The sequence below is a fragment of the Vidua chalybeata genome, chromosome 3 (assembly GCF_026979565.1).
Source record: "Vidua chalybeata isolate OUT-0048 chromosome 3, bVidCha1 merged haplotype, whole genome shotgun sequence".
Taxonomy (NCBI): Eukaryota; Metazoa; Chordata; class Aves; order Passeriformes; family Viduidae; genus Vidua; species Vidua chalybeata.
The window spans coordinates 57,144,679-57,167,441 of record NC_071532.1 but is presented as its reverse complement, the minus strand read 5'-3'; the positions used below and the strand labels follow the sequence as shown (position 1 = coordinate 57,167,441).

At 34.8% G+C, this 22,763-nt stretch overlaps 1 protein-coding gene across 1 annotated transcript in view; it reads right to left on the bottom strand.

The window, feature by feature from the left end:
• AHI1 (Abelson helper integration site 1) overlaps window positions 1–22,763 on the bottom strand; it is an 82,607-nt gene that overhangs the window by 11,170 nt on the left and 48,674 nt on the right. The window contains exons 20-23 of the mRNA XM_053939189.1: window positions 13,320–13,378; window positions 7,819–7,884; window positions 5,344–5,506; window positions 3,838–3,938 (exon numbers count right to left, since the gene is read on the bottom strand). Coding sequence (XP_053795164.1) covers window positions 3,838–3,938; window positions 5,344–5,506; window positions 7,819–7,884; window positions 13,320–13,378 — 389 coding nt within the window. The remainder of the gene's footprint in view (window positions 1–3,837; window positions 3,939–5,343; window positions 5,507–7,818; window positions 7,885–13,319; window positions 13,379–22,763) is intronic.

Here is a 22,763-nt window from a genome sequence, read left to right as displayed (position 1 = left end):
CATGTATTTCATGTAGTGAGTGGCAGGCTATTGAATTATAAAACATGTTCACAAGATCTTATAGCCAGCAGAAAATTTCTGGAAAAAAAAAAAGACACACTATCGACTTTGAAATGTTTCTGATTGGCCAAAATTTTGCAAAACCCCCTATGATTTCTAATAGAACCCTATTTGAATTCCTGTCCTTTCCACCTTCATCTTAAGGAACCTGAAAACAACACATTAACTGGAGCAGCCAGCTGTTAAGTCCATCTCTATTTCTTGGAATTCTTCCTCAGTGCAGCGAGAACTTCACTCCATGAAATTTCAATTGGCAGTTTACATGCATGTTGTAATTAAAGATGATTATGACCTAATTTTGTGGCTCAGGAGTTAAGTAACTCCTAAGGCAGGAAAACAAGGTTTGCATAAAATTATTATTATGAATGCAAAACTGATGGTAGAAAGTATTTTGAAAGAAAGTTCTTTGAACTAAACCTTTTTTAGAAATTATTTGCAAAGCTTAATATTGGATCTTAAGTATTACACCCTCTTCTAATGTTAATAATTCCACTTTATTCATTCATAAAGCTCTGACAATTACCTAGATATGTGTGTGTAATATCTGCAGTTGGAAAACTATTTTTAATTAGACTATCTGGTATTCTCAGTAATTAAAACCATAGTCATAGTCAACATTTTAAGTGCCTTATTTAGCCTTGAACAGTACCAAAAATCTCACAAGTAATTGCTAGGATGATTTTCACAGTAACTGTTTTGCAGTCTTAACAGTGCTAAACATTTGAGTAACCCTCAAAAAAACCCAGAAAGAACAATAGATATAGCAGACCTAGGTATAACTAAGTATTTGGGAAACCATTCTTGTGCCCAAAAAAGCAAACAACTAAAATATTAATTTGTATTTTCCTGCTTGTGTCAACAACTTAAGCAACAACCTAATTACTTAATATTACTCAATAAATATTTTTGGATTAAAAAAATAAAAGTTTTTCTGCAAAGTAAAAAAAAACCAAAAAACAAACCCCAAAAAAACCCAAAACAACAACAAAAAAAAAAAAAAAAAAAAAAAAAAAAACCAAGAAAAAAAACCCAAAAAACCCCAAACCCTAAAAAACCCAAACAAAACACAGGGTTTTACTAAGTTTTTCTTATCTCCCATATAAAGGAAATTGGCAATTCCCTTCATCAGGTCTTATACTGAAAAAAAGTGAAAGGAATAGGAAGAAAAGTTGCTGTGTCACTGCTGCAAGACAGGAACTGCCATAACCGATGAGCCCCCTCAGTGGTCATCTTAGCAGTTTTGTCTCAGAAGTCTCTGGTATTGCCTAAAGTCAAAGCCCTGTACAACCTTCATTCATTCTGGCAAACAGATGAATGACAAGTTGTTTCTTCAAAGCAGAACTCTGCAGCTTTTGTAAACCTATTACATTTCAAGGCTTCATAAGTGTTACAGAGATTTGATTCATCATTTGGTTAAACTCACTATCTTCTTGATGGTTTATATGGTGCTGATGTGACTTGAAATTAAAAAAAAATCTGCCAAATTGTGTTTCCCAGTCATTCCAATGGTTTTGAAATCTCAGCCACTACTTCAGCCTAAAAAGTGTTATTAAAGCAATTAACCCCTAAGCACACACATTTAAGAGTGTCTTGTAGTAGCTGAGTTCACCAGGGTAACTAAGCATGGCATAAACAAAAATTTCCTTCTACCAACAGTAGATGTGTTCCATTCCAGCTTAATGCTCCCTGATCTTGATTAACAGCAGAAGGAAAGAAAAACAAAAAACAGAAGTGTGCATTGACTTCACATCAGGTACTGCTTTGTACGCTCTCTCCACTGCTCATTCTTTGCTAGTTTAATCTCATATGTATATCCCCTTATATAATTTTTCCAGGACCTGTTTCACAATCTCCCTCTAGACTCTGTATGATTTTGTACCCTTGGCTGCTGTGCAAGATGAAAAGCAACATATTTGCTTGGTTTTGGACCGATACTGTACACTTGATTCATTATGTCTTTCTTGTAGACTACGTAGACTACTACAAAATTCCAATTAATTTTTAAATATGTAGTTAATTTAACTCAAGGTACAAGCAGAATTCAATTTAAGAGCATTTTAATTAAATAATATTAAAACTCATTGTTACTAAAACAAGTACTACCAGTAATAAAAAAACTAGTGTTAAAAAATATGGCAGCCATAGACACATGAGAAATTCTAAGCAATCAAAACTAATCAAATGTTGCTTCTCACAAAGCTGAATAACAAATATGGATTGCAAATGTTAGTAACAGTAGTTGGTGTACATAAAAGTATTGTGCTACAATAAATTGACTAAATTCCTACCAGATTAAAACAGAAAAAAAAAACATGGATAACAATGACCAAGTCTAATAAAAATAGGTATAACAGTGCTTCTTTCTCTTCTAATCCACGTATGAGTGAAACTGGGTGATTTCAAAAACATTCTCTGGGATACCCTCCTTGCCTCTAGCCATGTAGACAATATATTAAAGAAATCTTCAGTAACTTATTTTTCCTATATTTATTCCAGTCTGCTTTTATAGAAGGCAGTACAGAAGGCAGTAGTACATCCTTGTATTTCCTGGATAATGGTTTGCCTAGGAATTTCTCAGCTACAAAGAGGTAGAGGATAGTTCAGATTGATTACTACTACTCAGTGTAGTGATTAATTCCATTTTTCAAGTATAGTTAGGAACAAAACACTTAGTAATTTGATTTATACAGTTGGCTTCAAGAAGACAGCCGGCTTCAACAAGATTGCCAGGTGAGTAATCTGTGCTCAATACTTTATTATATGCTACCTCTCTATATTCACCTACTAAAAACAGAAGCTGCACAAAAAAGGCCAATTGAAACAGTCTTGAATGTTTTAACCTTGAACACTGCAATGCCTTTTCCAGCCTAAGCAATTCTATGATTGTAAACACTATGGAGCAAAGATTAGATGAATCATTTGAGAAGTCCCCAAAAGCTGCAACAACACAGAATATGCTTAGAGTCTTACAAATCAGACACAGAATATTAGATTCAATTTTAGTAAAGCACAGGAAAAGTCAAATAATTTGAAAGAAATCTGAACAACACTTTTAAAGTAGTTGTGTTAGTACCATTTCAGTAAATGAAAATGAACAGTTGTGGAAAGTACACTTATTAAGGATACAAACATTTTGAAATAAAAATTTCTTAAATTCTAACAGTTGTTGAAGTAATTTTTAAGTACTTTTTTTTCCTAGAAGATATCCCATGTTTTAAGACAACCATCAGTCTTATTTCACAGAAGGGAAGCACAAGCATGCAAAATTTCTAATCCCCTGCAGAACTGAGACTCAATTGGCCTGCTTTGCATATAGTGGAATCTTTAAAATTCAGGGGAAAAAAACCCAATCCATAAAAATCAAATGTCTATTTTTTTTTTCCTGGACTAAAAAGCGGGTCCTGTTTCTTTTTCTTCTGTATATTCTGACTAACAAAAATCACAGAAACAGGAATGCTTATGCACATGTAACTTCTGTAAACTTAGAGTCAGTGGGAGATTTGCCATCCATTAGAACGGTGGAAGCAAGCAGGATATTTAATTGCCACATAATGAAACAGCTGATTCCACACAGGATAAATATTAAACTTCTGCTGAAAATATACCTGCTTGCCTGGAATGAGATCTACACATAAGAAGTTTTTACATAAAAGATCAAAAATTAATACAGTCCATGTGGCAAAGGCAACCTACCTCTATTTACAGAATTCTTCCTTCTCAAATAATAATAATAACCTTATAATTAGTATAATTAGTATTAGTATAAATAGTAATAACCTTATCTAGTGTCAGAAAACCTTCCTCTGCTTCTGTTGGTCCTTCTGGTAGGAGAGGAGCAGAATCTGGTATTAATCCTGAAGGTTGTTCTTCATATTCTTCTGAAAAGAGGAACCATAATTCGCCATTATTAGAGCTATGAAAGAATTTGTGAACCACCATGACGTTACAATCTAGCCAAAACCAGGATGTGAACGAAAACAGGTGAAAAATGTTTGAAGGCAAATGTTGTATGAGAATTTATGAAAATTTCTCCCATAAACCTTTATTTATACTAGTAAGTTTAGATTTAAATGTGATTTATATATTGGTTATTTATTTATTGGTATAAAAGCATTCAAACATTTACCTAACGACAATGTCTATAATGTTAGGAAGCAGTGGATACTTAACAAACCTATCTTAAATATTTATTTTGATTCAATAAGATGATCATCAACTGCAATACGAAATTATTTATCATTTTTTCACAATTGGACAACTGCCTCAAAAATTTTGTTTAGGTTCTTTGTTTTTCAGAACATTTTTTTAAGGCCCTCACTGAAGACACTTCCTTCAGATTTCTGAGTTACCCTATAAGGAGGAAAGGCAGGGCAAAATGCACAGGATATACAAGGAGAGGACAATAGGGAAGGGCATAGTAAATCTAACTTTAATTGACCCCACCAAGTGAGCACAGTGTTATGTACAAGTGTTTTTTAGGAAAGAGGCTTAAATACTAGATTTCACTTTAAAGGCATAGGGAGGAACTAAAAAATGGGGGAAACCATCTTGAGAAATGTTGGGTTAAAAGATTTCTAAATACCAGTATAACTCCTAGTTTAATAGTTTAGGGAGGCAAAAGAATTTCTTGTAGTGTGCAATCACATGCTGTGTCCACAAGCTGAATATTTACACCAGCACACTGAGCATCTTTACAGCAGTGGACTAAGTAGGATGCTTCCTATATTATTTGTTCAAATTCACCTAGGTTTGTCTGTATCAGTTTAATCAAAAGTGTTTTAATAAAAAGGACCTGGTAGCAACTTCAATGCTCAGATGTGAGATTTAACCATTACTGTTCTTTTAAAACTTCATACTGAAATCCAGATATTTGGGAACTGAACATTCTCCATTAGAGCAGGGGGAAAATTAAGAGCTTGTACAAAAGCTAGATTTAATGGAAATTGCCTAAAAAAAAAGCCCAAGATGTTTGTGAAATGCTCTGTTGTGCCCTAAAACATTGCCAAGCTGCGGCCTGAATTAAGTGGCTCTGTGTTAGAAGAGACAAGGGATCAATCCAGCTGACAGATAATTAAGTCAGTAATAAGCTGACTTATTCCATAAGCTGCAAGTGCAATGGTTAGCTAACTTAATACAATTTTTGCACCACAAGAAGTCATCATTATGCCACGTGTGTACTACATAAATTCCTATCTTCAGAACAATAAGCAGAACAGCATGGTAAAATCTTGGAGCATCAGTTAAACCCGCACCGGTATACCAGGAAGACAGCAGTAAACTTACTTTCACCAGCCACATAATTAGCTGGAAAATAGCCTTGCTGTCCATTTGCTAGGCTGCCAAACCACCAGTTATCATTATCTTTGTATAACACTTGGATAATGTCACTGCGATGGATGGTTAGCTCATCTGATCGATGCGCTGTGTAGTCATAAAGAGCCACTACCTAAAAGAGAGATAAGAACACCACAGCTTTATCACAACCATGCCACAGAGAAAAAAGCGCAACATTCACTTCCTCTTGCAGAAAAGCAGCTGAAACCAAAGCTGCACTTTGGTAAAAGCTGAGGCTGCCTTAAGTTTTGCTAATGGGATCAGGGGTGGTGGGAAAGCAGCAGGAGAGGCAAGATAAAGGACTGTGGGATTGCAGAAATGGTTAAGAACATTCAATTCACTAAGATTAGCTTCAAAACAGCAGCTGTTAGTTTTATAAGCAATTTGCTTGTGAAGCAAAAAGGAAAAAAAAAACTTCATACAGTCACTTTCTCAGAATTGTTACACCACCTTCAGATCCCATTCTCTGTGTGCTCATGAAGCATATGTGTTTGAATAAATACTTCAACAGTATGACAGCTTTATCCAAGGAAAAATTTAATACAAAAAGACATTGCAAAGTTTTGCTTTGATCACTCCATTTTTTTCTTTCTTCTTTTCTATTTTTCATTTGTTTTGTTTAGCAATAAGCATTTGGATACACAATTTTATAAATATCTGCAAAAAATACATTTATATTCCATTTCACATAATGAGACTATTTGACAGTGAAATTCAGTGCAGCTATACTTTTATGAAAAAAGTACTAACAGTCATCAGGACCATGGATACTACATAAGGTAAACTACTAGAAGCCTGCTTTCTACCCTGAATATGAAAATATCAAGTACAATTTCTTATTTATTTCCTATGCCCAATGAACAAAAATCTGTCCTTGTGAACTCTGAGCAGAGAAGCATGAAAGGAAAACAAATGAACTGAAAGAATAATGGAATTGCTCACTTCCTTCATCATAAGTGAAGAGCAAAATTATGACCTATTTTACAAACAGAATGCTGCTTCCCTACCTACAATCTTCACCTCATATTCCTCTACTAAATTTTAAGTATAGGTCAGAAACAGGGATCATTAGGAGCAATAGGAGGGATAACAGGATTGAAAGAGACAGCAAAGTTATGATGATACAGATAAGAAAAAATCCTTCTTTTTTATTATTCATGCAAGCATTTAAATTTTAAGACTGCTGAATTCCACAGTGCTTTTTATATTTGTATTTCTGCTTTGAGCTAGATCACCTGTGAGTTGCGTGTGTAAAAATATAGCCAATGTCACTTGTATTTTCATAATTCCATGTCACCAATTAAATAGATTAAATCAGTTATGAATGGGAAAAGATGGAAGTGATTCTACCATTGTAAATTTTATGTGCCGTTTTGTGAGCTGGTCAGCACCAAAGAATTAGTATCAGCATAGTTTTCAGTAGACAGGAAATTTACCTAAATATGCATTCAGAAGTCCTGAAGCTTTTACATAAAGAAGCTAAAACATGAAATGTGTTTTATCTTAACTCTCCTCCCTGCATTAGGAAAGCCAAGAGTAATTACAGGTTGGCAGTACAGAAATATGAACTATAGAACAGAACCAAACTGAACCAAACTAAACTACTCTAATGAGCACCATGACCATGTCCAGTAAGAGGTGCTCTAACAGTGCCAACTTCAGTTAAGTGACATTCTCATGAAAACCATGAGGTCACTTAAGGTAAAAAAATCCAAAATCCGAAAAGGAATGTAGGAATGCAACACTAATTATTTGGCACCATGAAAAACAATGAAAGCCAGAGCAAGAATTACTTTGTTTTGCAGTGTCTTCTGCAAGACACTTCTGGTGCAAATGTTGTGTTTTATTAAAAAAATTATAAAAACTCAGTCACATGGAAACTGCCATAAACAGTTCAAACCAATCAGGTCCCACTGTCTGTCTCTCAGAAATAAGAAATTAATATACCAATGTGTTCTGTAATATAACTGGTTTAATAAGCCTGACAATTTAAATAAAATGTGGAAATTGCCATTATATTCTCTGTCAACATATGATCAGAAAAATGACCATAACAGGAGATATGAAATGCATCTCAGAAACAAAGAAGAGTGTGAAGCACTCACAATTACACCCAAAGCAGTGGACTTCCTTCTGGTGTAAAATTTAAAAATTTGTCAAGTTCTATTTGGGTCAATGTCCAAGCAAAAAAAAAAAAAAAAAAAAAATTTATATTCAACAAAATTTTACAATATTGGTTTTCAAGACTGATATAAACCCAGAAGTAATGTAGTTACACAGTTATGAACATCTTCGTAAGAATTACAAAATCTACAGTAGAAAAAAAAAAGTCCTTAGGATCATGCTAAAAAAAAGGCATGCTTTCAAAAGCAGATACAATATAACAGGTACAGAAGATATTGCAAAAAATTACATAATACTTACTGTCTCTTGCTTGGGTGGACAACTGTTTCCTCCTCCCACTCCCAGTGGAGTCAGGCTGTCATCATTCTAGAAGAATAAGTTGTTTTAAATTTTAATATGAAGCATTTTGCTAAACTATGATTGTATTTTCATTTCTCCTGTAAGACAGTAAGAATTATCTGCAACAAAATGCTTTTTTCAAAAAAGAAAAAGCAGAAGTGATGTTAAGCAACACTGAGTAATATTGGCTATTGGCTGGTTGATGTTTAGAAAAAGATATTATATTTTTCACGCATGTACACCACACTAAAGACACATCTGGACTGAAGACTGTGCAGTCCAAGCTTATTTGCACTGCGAACACTACAGCAGATATTTAAGAAGTTTTTGCAGTGAACATTACCTCTGAACCAGTATGCAAAAATGTCACTTCCATATAATGGAATTTTAGACTGGTCTTAATAGCCAGGTCTTTAAGTGTAATTGTTCTATCCTTACCCCTTGCTCTTCAGACTTTCAATTAATTCAGAAGAATAGTAGATATATGTTGCAATAATCAGGAGAAGCCTGTACCTTAAAAAAATTTGATTTCTGTAAAATAATCAAATGCTTAAACTAAAAGATTTAGAATAGAAAAATTATGAAAATTAGCAGAGGAACAACAGACTAGGGGAAAAAAGGGGAAGAGGTAGAAGTCCTTTGCTGGTGTTACTTAATTTTTTTTCAATGGTCTATCTTCACAAAGGGGAAACCAATTTCCCCTCAATTTTGTGTGCATCAAAGGATACACACTATTATATAGAATAGAAATATTACACAGCAATTAAAATATTTTAGAAGCATTAAATGTGTGCTTTGTGAAGTGAACACTTCCACCTCTAACAGATATACTGCATTAAAACCATTAAATCTGAAATTTTTAATCCAATGTGCTTCACCTCTTTCATATTTTATAGCCAATTCTTTATGTATCTTTTGCACGAACTTCTTTCTCTTCTTCTGCTTTTAAAAAATAAATCTATAATGCATTGTTCTTTTTATTTTCAGTGTTTGCAGTTTTTAAAATTTTTTATTATGGTGGCCCAAGGAACATCATTACAAATTACAGAGAAAATCCTTGCAAATCCTCAGCAGAATAAATGCCATTCTTGAGAACAGGCATTCTTGCCCTCAGTGTGCTTTCCATAATTTAGCTGGGCTTATCCCATATGGGAAAGAAATCACTGACTATCCTGAACTCCATCCAGCCTCCAGATTGTTTTGGTACTGCCACAGTAGTTACAGACACACACAGCAGTTACAGATGAACTCAGTACAAAAGTGAACAGTTGCACTCAGTTCTTATCATCTACCAGAACATCTAAGCCTACCACCTAAAGAGTTCTGAATAATTATGTACATGCACAGAAGGGAAAAAAAAAAAAAAAATGAAGTGTAACTGCCTGATTTGATAAACAAATTTTGAACAAAGACTGGTGGAGCTGCAGTTCAGAGTTCACTGCTTGTTCAGTGGTCTACTGCTAGTCAGCACTGCTGTACAGGTTTCAGCTAATTCTCATTTTCCATTCTCAAGGTTAAGAGAACTGCGCAGGCAATGTGCTTAGCCTGTGGGATGGGAGTGCCTCCTGTTGCTCAAAAATGATTCATCAGAATTATTAGCAGCATTACTTAGGTATCTAGTTCAGGTACTCATATTGCCCCATTATTGTGTCTCAATCTCTCTGTCTCTCATTTTTTAATAAAGAATTTATGTGGCTCTCAAACACTCATGAACAGCTCGAATAGAGCAAGCTGTGTGGAAATAACAAGCTAACATCTATGAGTCACCCCGAGACTATGCTGAATGTTCTCAGACACTGCCTTAAACTTTTAAGGCAAGAACAATCCAAAAAGAATTGAAGAGGTGCTCTGAGTATGTCACCGGCTGCACACACCTCTACCTCCAGCTGTCAAGGGCAATTGCCATGGCTGCCTACCACACACAGAGCAAGGCTGCCTCTGCTGTGCCCTGCCATCCCTCGAGTAGTGCCAAGCCATGCCTCAAATAGTGCCAAGTACCAGTTACACCACAGGCAACATCCAACAAAAACTAGTGGCCTTTCAGCTTAGAAGTATCATTTTTTAAACGCCGTGTCACAAGATTAAGGCATGTTTTCAGTATTTTGATAAAAACAACAGGCATATTGAATGGTATGAATACATGATTCTTAATACAATATTAATGTCTCCCTGTTTTCATGCAGGATGGAAACAAGCTAATCCTTTTCCTGCACTGGAACAGATGTGGGGCTATAGCTTTATCCTGAGGAGTTGGTCTTTTTGGGAGGCAGACCATCTGTGAGAAACAGAAACAAAATGCTTGCTGGAAAAGTGTGCTATGTCACACTGATTGTGGTTGAACAAAGCTGTCAGGAGCTTTCAGCATTAAGGAACATTCTCAGAGGAAGATAAATAGATCCATCAGTTGATGAAGAGTTATACACTATGGAATATCACACTGATTAGCCATGACTTACCCACTTAGATACATAACCTTGACATTTCTAACTCAAAACCAAACAGAAATGTTTCAAGATGCTGATACAAAAGAGAACCACTGCATGTGAGAGTAACCTGATACATTGTTGCATCAAGTTTTATTGATTCCTGATAATAGCCCAAATTAAAATGTTTATGGCTTCTTTTTAATGGGTCCATTTCAGTGATTGCTCAAATGAAGGTTTTGTTTTTTTGATGCAGATGTATAGTGGTATGTATACAGGATTTGGGCATTAGACAGATTTGGGCATCTCATTCCCTTAGGAGAAGGAGCACTGAGAAAAAGCAAGTGATATCTTATTGCTGCCTTTTCTGCAAAAATGTCAGGATTTCATTTCTACTACTGAACCAATATACTTAAATTACCACAATATCAAAATTTAAAGAAAAAAAAATTATTCGTATAGTTTCATATGCTTCTTCCTTATATGTAAACATATTCATTCTAACACAATAAACATACAGACTAAATCCCACTTCTAATTAGCCATTAACTCTTGTTAATAACAACACTTGGAAAATAAGCTTTTCTAAGATTAATTTTAGGCAGACCCTACATACCAGGGTGAACTCCAGTGTGTATGCACACATGGCCAAAGTCAGGCTTCCTCCTTTTCCCATCAGTGACAGACTCAGGGACACGAAGAAGGACAAACATCTATTTCCTGGATGCTTCTCAGTAGCACTGCTTCCCTCCACTCCACCCCCCCATACCGGCTGACATAGTGTAAGAGAAACTAATGCAAACACTCCAGAAAAGACAAAATGAATGTGTATTACAACTTCTCTTGTCTGTCCAGTAAATCTGAGCCTCAGTGTGTAATAGCCAACATTCTGAGGCTGTTGCCTTTAGCAGATTTCTTTTGTGGCTGCTTTTGGTTTTTGGTGGTTTCTTGATCAGTTTGTTTTTTTTTTTAAAGGAGAAAGAATAAGAAATTAACTTCTAGAGACTGATTGAAAACCCTTGGTTGGCTTAAAAGTTAATATGCAAAACATTTAAAAATTCTACAGAATAAATCTGAAATTTTACTGTTGCTCCATTGTCTTTTTCCTTAATATCCTAAAGGTTAGAGATTTACTTAATTATGTCCTTCCCTAAGAATGCTATGCAGTCTCTTTACTCTTTACTAAGTGAAGTTTTAAATTAAATGCTATGTAAGATGAGACTTAGAAGAAAACAGCCGGATACTGTTAGCACTTTTGCATTTTGTTCTCATTCTCTGGTCCTAGCTCAGGACAACTAGCTACAAATTTAGTCTATGGGAAACAGAAATACCAATACTAGTATTAATAGCTCAATTAAAATTAAAAAGTATCAATTGGCAAGAATGATAAACTCTTCTTCAGTCATAATTAATCTGTCTGTAGACATTGTAAAGTTACTTCCTTAGGCTTCAGATGACTACAATCCTGATTTGATTACAGTCCTTAAATATTTAATAAGCATGGGAATCTATAATTTGCCTAGAGGAAGAAAGGACCAAAACTGCACCAGGCTGCACTTTATTGAAACCTGCAATGTACAAACAGAAATCAGAAATGCAAACACAGCTGCTGCAGTAAAACCTACAAGGATTACAAAAAAAAAAAAAAAAAAAAAAAAAGAAAGAAAATAAAAAAAAAGAGAGAGAAAAGAAAAAAACAGAAAAAAGACCAATTCGAAAACATGTGAAATACTCCAACTCCGGAAATGATTCAAAACCTCTTCAACTATTTTGCCATTTCTAAAAATGCTAGGTTTTGATATTAATTACTCTGTTAACCTGCATTTATTTCTATATATTAATGCATTTACAATAGAAGTAGTAAAAAATATATTCAAAACCTTACTTTAGCCCTCTCAAAAAAAAACTATTTTAAATTAGCCGCAACCTAGCATTTTACGAAACAGTTGGTCCTGAAAATGTTTATCAAGCTTGCTATGATGGAGAACACTACCGAACTGGTTGAACAATATATATTTTTCCCTAAAAAATTACCTATTGATGGCTAAAAATTTGAAAACATGAAAACAGAAATCATTTAGCAACTAACATAACACCGATGTAAAAACATACTTTCAACATTTCTTGGTGAATCCTATGTATCTTACAAGCTTGCCACAATTGTCTTAACAGATTCTGTTAAAAAATGTAAGCAATCCAAACAAAACCCCAAACTGAAATGGTAAAACAGATTATAAATGACCCAAGTTAATTTATATCCATTTGTAACATTTCTCTCAAGAATTAAAATCAGTGCAATTACAACAGAATATTAAACCATGCCATTCTGTCCATGGGAGCAGGAGGATGAACATCTCCAGTACAACAGGCCCAGCTTCATGGAGACACAAATGCACTCAGTATTCAGAAGCATCACTGCTTCTTTCTTCACTAGTTTTTCCATACATTTTGTGTTTAATACTGGTTCATCAAATGTATAGTTGCAATTAATGGCAGATTAATTACAGATTCTGTTGGATTTTTATTATGGTGATCAGGAAACCAGAAATAAATGATATAATGAATATAATTAGGAGAAGCTAACAATCATTATTTAAGAGATAAACAATTAAGTAAACAGAGGATAGCTATGATTTAACTTATTACAAAAAGATGAAGTATGATTAAACAATGAAAACATGGTGCTACAATGAGAATTTCATTCCAAATTACTCTTTGCTTTTCTCTCAGCTACTCATCAATGCCTGTTTTTTTAGTAAAAACAAAAAACATGCAAGTGTGATCTTATTCATTTATTTCTAAACAACAAAAATTAAGTCATGAAAAAATATAAAGCTTTTGATTTGCAGATATCTGATCTCACTACCAGCTGGCCACAGCATAAGCTAATTTGGCCATGTAGACAATTGGTTTGAAGATATCTCTTTTTTGAATAAAGACAGGATAAAAAAACACCTCTCTACAATGAGAACTTGTGAATAGTGGCATTTTATAGTTAAACATCAATTTAAAAAAAAATGCAAAGAGAGAACTCCTTACCTTCTGTAGTCTACCCAATAGTGTTCGACTAAGAGGATTTCCTACTGGGCTGAAGCACCCTGTGAAAAGAAAAGGCTGTGAATTTTCTGCTTGTTATCCTTTTCCATCGAATAAACCATTTTATTTTAAAATCATTATGTTAGCAGGGTATGTTTGACAAAATTCTAATGAAAAGCAGCAGCATCTTTCAGTCACAACTATGCATCCTTTAGACAGGAACAGTTGGAGGGTTTATTTAACTAACAGACCTGACACAAGGTTAACTAATCCAATATTTCCATTCAAATGATTTGGAGAAGTAGCTCAAGCTATGTCCACATGCCACCTCGTGCTCAAAGCTGACACTATTATCTAGGCTGTATTGCTTTCCTCTTCATTGAAATTCCAAGTAATGCATACAAAGTTTTCCAACAGAAATGATCACAAAAACTCACAAAGGAATTACTTCCTTATTTTATCTGAAAGAATAACTATTCCTATTCAGTGGTTCCCTTTGATCATCTGAGTTCCTATCACAACACATCTTGCTGTTTATTTTATTCACCCTCTACACAGCACACTTGAACAAGTACTTGTAAATTCTTTTCTTTTCAGACTATTATGTTAACTACTAAGCTCAGGAAAATCCTTTCATCATCTATGGATTTATCTTTTTGTTATTGGTCTCCTCAGCTGTATACTTAAGAAAACATCTTAAAAAGAAAAGATACAAAAAAAAAATCAGAAAATCGTTGAACATGACAGTGAAAAATGCTACTGCTTCACTGGAGAACAGTTTCTCAAGTACAGAAATGCCAGGCAACACAGAGTTAAGCTCACTGGATTTTCTCTGTGAGACACTAGCTTTGAAGTAAATTTTGTTTTTAAAGAAAAATAAGTTCTGAAAACTCATTTTCATTTGCCACACCAAAAAACCTGCTTTTGAGGAGTCCAGTATCTGAATAAAGAGGACTTTTCAGATTCCCATGTACTGCCACAGCTCCACAAGGAAACTTGCACAACTACACCTAAAGTATATTTTCTAAAGTCTAGTGGTTTTGACTTTCACAGGAGATTTACTCAAAAATGTTTACTCATTAAGATATTAAGATATTTCTAACTAGAATAAAAGCTGCAAGCTCAAATAACTGTAGTTGAACCATGCTCCTGCAAATCTGCATGTGACTAATCTACTTGTGAGAAATCCCAAATCCATGCAATAATGGATTATTCAGCTTCATGTATGAGTTAAAAACATTTTGATCTTTATAATTTAGAAAAATCTTGTATAAATTTTGGAACACTTTATTTTCAAAGGCTTACTTTGCTTTTATTACTTTTCCCCACCTCTTTTAAGAAGAAGAAAGAGATGAGAATGTAAACCATTTTCTGAACTCAACCCACACTTAAAGACAGTAGTCCTGAAGGCAACCTTTTTTTAAAATAAGCTATTTGCTAAAACATTTTTTCAGCACTAACCACAAGTCAGTGGGGATATTACTCCTATTAATACTGTTATCTACACACTCACAAAGTCAAAACCAGAAAACCAGAAAACCAGTCAGAAAAACTGCTACAGAGATGATACTACATATGGATATACTATCACATACACATGTTGTATCAAGTCTTTGAAGAAAAAACAAACAAATTGAAAACCAATAAAACGTCTGCATGATAAAAAATTTTTTTAGACAGCCAGTTTGAGCATGGGAATGTTGTGCCATCTCATACAAACCCATGCTAAGATAAAAGATACATTAAATATTTGATAAAAACAATTGTTTGTCTGGAAAAATATTAAAGTTTTAATTAAAACCAACATTAATCTGCATTTTATCTGTAACATCATTGACCTTCATATTTTTCTAAGGAAAACACACATTACTTCCAAGTGCTCCTGGACTGTACGTTTATGCATGCCAGTACTCCTGTGCAGCCTCTATATTCAGCTGCTTATCAGGTGAAAACTCTATGAAAACTCTGTTGGGAGTGATATTTCCAATTACACCCCAATAAAGGGCAGTGCAGACCTGCTATGCTGCAAGTGTAGTGTTACTCAAAGATATAAGGAGCGCAGTATGGAATTCTAGAAGCTGGCACTGGTTCAGACTCAGTGTTTTCCATAACTAAAGACAAAACAAACAGAAAATTCTTATTACTTTGCTTGAGGTATAGACAGACCACAGCACACCTGGGCACAAATATTCTACGATCATGCCTATTAGTTACCCCAAAGTAGACTTTAGTGTGTTCTGTTACTTGTTTTTAATTATCGAGCATCCCTTTTTGTAGCCTCTGCATTCAAAACTGGTCATATTAAAAACTTCCAAGCAAACAAAATAAACCCAAACCAACAAAAAAAAAAACTGTTCAAATCTTCCTCATTCACAAAACAAGCTCCATTCAACAAGGGAATATCTATCCCTTCTTCCCCAGATGAAGCAGTAGAATTTTAAAGCAATGTTCCACAGCCATGGGCTTGATATGGTCCTATGCTTGATGAAGCATGTAAATGACATCAAGCAGGTGTGACTAACAGCCTCAGCAGTGCTTGATTTGGTTCGCTCTCATCCACGCTGTACACGCTTTTTAACTACTATATTGAAACTGAGGTCCGCATTCCAGAAGGACATTTCAACTTGATCTAAAAATTAAGTTTACAGGACACTGTGACCTGCTGGGACTCTCACTTAGTCTGAGCTTAGAGAAAGGTCATTAAATCCCTTGTAAGGTCAAGCCCAAAACAACCCCAGCACCCAGGGTAATCTGGACTGTCCTATCTTAAGGTTGCCTCAGAATCACTAATGGAGAAGCATTTTTATTGATGCAGATGTTTTACTTGTTCTCTCCAACAATCTTCTTTCTTATCTGCTGTCTTCATATTCAAAATTGTATCTTGAGAAGGTAATCTTTCCAATGAAAGTATCAATATTTGAATTACTGCGTTTCCTATTACTCTGCATTGATTCTTCAGTGGTTTCCTTTACATGGAATTTTACATGAGAAGAACATACTACTTCTATGAGAACTTACTGCTGATGTCTAGCTGCAACTCAGGCATCTCAAAACAATAGATGCTAATCTTTTACCTCAAATGATCCGAATTTTCACATCAACACAATTTAACAGCAGTACAGCTCTTCTTTAGGGTCCAGGTAACTCAATTGTTACAATTATATTGTGAGCCTGTCAAATAACTGGTTTGAAAAACAGTGTATCTGTCTGCCTTCAGAGGAGTCTGAAACTGTGGTAGTTTCCTGTAAAATCTGAACAGAGAACTGGAAGTGTACCCTCAGGTCCCCTCGGTCACTTCTGGCAATTTATTCTTTGCCAGTATAACTGCAGCCTAAGAGGAAAGAAGATAGAAGCTAGGCAGTTGTCCTGTCCAAAATGTATCTGTAATACCAAGTCCCCAGTCTTACTGCATGCTTTCACTGAAAAGCTACCCTCTGCTCTAGATCACCTCTCATCAGTGTGAGGTGATCAAATTCTAAGTAGTTGGACTGAAATGCACAAAGTAGATGAGTTCACTGCCAAACAGATTTGACTTACATAGCAACAATGCCTCAGAATAATTAAGAACACTTCCTTTGAAATAACAGCATCTTTAGTGATTTTGTTTTAAACTAATAGCATAAGAGGCAGAATAGGGAAAGAAGTCTTTCTAGGCAGTCACATAATTCCACTATTATCCTACTGGACTGTCTATAACCACCCAATGTGAAATGTTTTTGTAAAAAAATGCTGTTTTAAAAAAGGCCAAGAGAACATTCATTACAGAAGAACTCCTGTTTTAATGAACTTTTCAAAAGAAGGCTTTTTCTCACTTTCTGAAATGTTCTTGATAAATTAATTTTGTAATTACTAAAGGTATTTGAGCATATTAAATCTCTAAGGCTTCCAGTCACATAGATTAAGGCTTCCAGTCACATAGATCTATAGCTAATGAAATCATCCAAAAGTTCATCCTGGAAAATTCCTAGAAAATCACAGAGCAAAGGACAAATATATATCTAAGAAAAGTGAAATATTATAATATTCAGACATTTCTGACAAACACCTCTAAAGCATGTAGAGAGAGAAAAAAATCTTACCTACTCTAGTCACACACTATTCTGTTTTTAACTGAGTTTTACTTTAGGTTTATACTAATTGCTAATGTCCCAAAACCCACAAAAAATCCTGGAAGACATGAAAATAAACAATGCCTCTCGGAAATGGTATTTCTTATTGCAGACATTCTTATGAATTATATCATGGTCTCATGGTCTCTTGCAACACAGTGTAGTTAAAATACACCCAATGAAATAACAAACACTGGGAAAAAAAAGTCAAGTCAGATATGAGAGGAATATGTGTAGTTCAGCTCATTCCTCTTCCTACTCATCTTCTGAGGCTTTAAAACTGTTTCCAGTAACGAGAATCATGTTTTCAGCACAGTCACCTAGTGTAGTGTGACCAAAGAATCCTTTAGTATGCAATATAATCTCTACTTTAGGTTCCAAAGGAAAGTTTTGAGGTTTTTAAAGTAAAAGCTTTCCATTATTTCTGAAATTTCATTTTTCAAACTATGTATAATGTAAGGGAATGAAGATAATTTTGTAATGATCTAAATATATATTAATCTTCCCTCAAAGACTTTATCCTCTTATGCTTATTGGAGCGCAAACCAATTATGCTCTAATAAATAAAACAGAATTCATTATATAAAAAGACTGTTTATATATTGGGGAAGAACCTGTTTTCTTTTATTTAAACACATGATCACAAATACATTTAAAACCCACCACAAACATTTTCAGATGCAGTTCACACAAAATGAAAGGAGTGGATACTTAACACAAGCATACCTTTCCATTTTACCAGCAAAGCAGATATTTCATTAAAATCCATTGCTTTAGGTGAAAACCCACTTCCAACTCTGTTCTACATAACTTAGTGTAGCACCTATGATTTTGAATATATTCCAGACTGAACAGAACTGATAGGACCAAAGTTTATTGAAAACTGTTTTAGTGAAGTTTAATCTGTATCATAGTGACAGGACAAGAAGAAATGGTCTCAAACTGCATTAAGAGAGGCTCAGGTTAGACATCAGGAAGAATTTCTTCATGGAAGGGGTTGTTAAGCACTGGAATGGGCTGTCCAGGGAGGTGATGGAGCCACCATCCCTGGAAATTTTCAAGAAATGACTGGATATGACACTTAGGGCCATGGTCTAGTTGACAAGATGACTTGGTAAAGCTCGAACTCAGTGATCTTGTAGGCCTTTTCCAACCTAAACAATGCTGTGATTCTCTGATCTTGCAAACCACTTAAAATGCATGTGCTGAAAACAGGCAGTTCCCACATGCTGTATATACAAAGGTGCTGTGATGGCAACATTACTGAATTCAAAGGTCTTCTATGAACAACCATAAGATTCTTGCAGTGTATTCTACACTGACAGAAGTCACCTCAGTGTCACCTCATGCCATTACTAGCACTCTCCTTGTCTCTTCTCCACCTTTTTCTTCTATCAAATCATCTGGAGAACACTGAACTCTCTCCTCAATGTCATTCTCATTTTCTAAGTGGGGTTCCAATTTATTAATCTAAATCTATCTTCTTAAAACCAAAACCCAAAACCTAAAGGACAAATAGAATCCCTCTCTGTTTACTGTCTCACTTTTTATAAGTTATATAGAGAAACATCTGTTTATTTATTTTGCCCATTGGATATGAGAGCTGTTTACATGCTATATACGCTTCAGTAAAATGAGAGACAAAAAAGCTCTGGCAGCTCTACTGCTGCCAGACATCACTCCTCCAGTTACTGGAGATTGATCTAGATGGCAGGCATAAAAAAAACCCCAACAATCTCCCACCTTACCCTCTCCAAGTTCAGCTGAAACAGCTGTGCTGATAGGTGGAAAAGCATTACTTATTTTTGTTTCCCTTCCCCATCCCTATTAATACAATGAAAACTTGTAAACGAACAAAATAATCTCAGTAAATTATGTCAATAGATCAGGCTTTGTTTGCCGTTCAAAATACTACACTATACAGAGAAGTCTGTACAGAAGGATAAGCTTTCAATGAAAAAGTAAGTAATGTTTACCTTTTCAACCATTTGTTTACTAAACACTGGTATGAAAAAGAGTTATCTAGGGGAAAACCTCTAGGGAGTTACACAATTCAGGACCATGCAGTTCCATACATCGTACTGCAGCTTCTTTAACACAGCATGTGATTTCCCAGTGGATGTCTCAGCTGCAGCTACTAGGAGAACCCTGGGTTCACAAACCATGAACAAGTCACAGTTTTCCTGAAGTGAGAGACACAACTGCTCTAGTGTGCTTGAACACAGTAACTTCCTTATCTAAGGATTGATGCAGTTATCTCTAGCTAATGCACCTGGTTGTCTGATTCCACAGCTCAAGTGACCAGGTAGTTTGTCCTTGCAGCAGAGTTAAGTAAACACTGGAGCAGTGGAACAGAGCAAGGTTTAAATTCACACCTGCAGATCCACAGAGAGATATCTTTGCTGTAACATCAACCAATTCCAATCCTCATATAAGAGACCTCAGAATCAGACTGCACTAACATGAAAACACTGTGCTTCTGGCAGTGCCAGATCCCACAACATAATTATATCTCCCATCAGCCAAAAGAATGCATAGAGATATTCATTCAAGGTTAGCCATCATTTACATTCCTGGTTCAAGGTATACAAGAGCACATACATGTGTTTGCTCTGAGAATAATCCTCCACAAGGAGGACTATAGAGATAAAATGTCTGTCACTGGCTTTGGGTTTCATCTGAAAACATTTGTTCTGTGCTTAGGCACAATGAAGAGGCAGAATTTGGCCCCTATTTACAAAAAGCATAATGAAGTAAAAACTATTGCATCACAAAAACAATTAAAAAATCCAACTTTTTAATTAGAGATTAAAATCAAATACATTTAGCAGCCTACACACCCACCTAATTATTTCTGAGTAATCTTATCAAACCATCATCTTACATTTTTCTTGCAAATGTTAAGTTTCTACAGTACCATATATAAACAATGCAAGTAGTAGCACGTGTCCCAAGCATTCTTTTGAAGTAAAGAACATTTATTGAATTCATGCTAATCAGGAACGTGCTAATTTACGACAACTTCTAACATTACATCACAATGGCAGTAGATATCACTGAAAATGAGCACAGGTTATAGTATCCAGTTGCTTCTTTCTACAACTTGGAGAACAGAAGGTGATTCTACAGCAAACATCAATAAGCCTGCACAGATACCATCAGCTTTCTGAAATCAGATTGGCAGCATTATTTACAAGTTTTAGATAGCAGATAAAGATGTAAGGAAAATGCAGACTATGACGCATTCTTTGTATTAATAAGAGTTACTTTTCTTCTCGTGCTGCAGATATCCTAAGAAAGTCATTACTGGTTTTGCTAGGCTCACCTGGACTATTTAAAAGCAAACAAACTAAAACAAAACAGAAAAGAAACTTATTTTGTATTCTATTACATGTAGTTTATGGTGCTTCTGATCAAAAAATACTTCAAAAAATATAAAAATTGCAGTCCCTTGGAGCTGTAGATGCCCAGTACTGAAGTAGCGACCTTCACTTTTGGCTTTAATAATATTTTTGCCCCTACTTTAACTTTCTCTGAATCAGAGGAAATGGAGCTCTTAAGCAGGATTTATTATTATCTGCTTTCTAAAAATATGTAGGACAGTTAAATTTTATTTATTAAAACAGGTAATTCCTACGTAATACAGTTAAATAGAATTAACTATCTGCAGCTTTCAAAGTCAAGTATCTTATGACCTCATAACTCTACTCGTGTCTTTAAAAAAAACATACTTAACTACACATAAAAGACAAAGAATGAAAATTATGCAAGGAAGGAAAACAAAGTAATTTTTTCTCGTGGTTCTTCCCACAACAGGAATTCAGCAATGGCTAGTTACTCAGAGTTACTTAAATCAAATTAGCTTGCCATTCTACAAGTGGAAAGCTCTAAGAAAATATGCTTAGAATACCACAAATATCTTTCAAACTCAGCCATTAACACATTTTTGCAATGCAAAGTCATGTCAGCTAAGTAAAAACAACCAGTTACTGCATAAACTACTGAATTTCTATATTACCCAGTAAGACTCACAATGTCAAATCACATCTTGATTGGAAAAAAAATCTAAAAAAATTTTCAAATCTTGTAACTGCTTATGTAGCATTTTCCTAACATTTATATTCAAGGTAAAATAGTATCACCAACATCATGTGCAGTATGCTGGAAAAAATAAGTCAGCTTGATATTTCAGGTGTTTATCATGACCGGAATAGCCACTACTTTCTCTATGACATTACCACTTTTAGCCAGTACTGAGTACTAATTTTGACAAAGTATTACCAGAAAATTCCACAAAATAGCCAAACAATTCATACATTATCAAACCTGAAAAATGCAGGACAATTGGCAGATACTTTATCAGGAAAACATTATGTAAGATTTTTAATCTGGCTTCAAATCAAAAGAGTAAGGAAAAAAGTTCATAGCAAAAATATTTCTATATTCAGAAATAGAAGATCATGTCTTTAAAATACACCCCTAACTTTACTTTCCATTTTGTAGTTCAGAAATTAGAGTGGTCAGATATTTCATGGAAATATTTGTGTGGTGAAACCAAACTACTCCATGACAGTTTTCCCCCATGTACACTTTTTGAGTTTTCAGAAAATTTATGAATAAACTACTTTTAGAAAGTTTTTCTACATAACAGTGAATAGAACACGTATGAATAAGTAAGTGCTTTCTAACTAGCACCCAATTGTATAGGAAAATAAAATAATGGCCTGCAACCACGTTGGTAACAAAAATCTGAATATACTTCCTTGTAAATAACATATGAAAAAGCACATGAGACTAATATTGGTATCACCTGTTACAGAGGAAAATATACTGAAATGTTATATTTCTATTATACTGATTTTTCAGTTTCCTTTACCTACAAGGTCTGCAAAGCTTTTTAGATTGCAACAGCAACCTGTTACTGCTTTTACAGCAGTGGATTTTTAGAATGTTTGGGTCTTAGATGGGGGATATGCAGAAAAAAGAGAAAACAAAAAGCATGGAAAATGTTTGCATTGAACATAATTAGGCAGCAATACTCCCTTTAATTTACAACAGCAGTACCTGATCTGAGGAGAGGTAAAAAAGGCAAATCAAGACAGGCAGATTCATAAAGAGTGGCTATACCCAGCTTTAGGCTAAGACCACTTTTCTAAAACTCTGGATTATTCTGGAGGGAACAGAATTCTCTAAAAGGTTCAATCAGGAACACAAAATGCTACAGCTGGGATTAGAAGACAGTAAGACTTTTCACTATCTCAGTGGCAAGCAAGAAAGTAGAAGTAACAGTCCTATCCAGTGAATTGGTATGCTGTTTGTATAGGAATTTTGTAAGCAA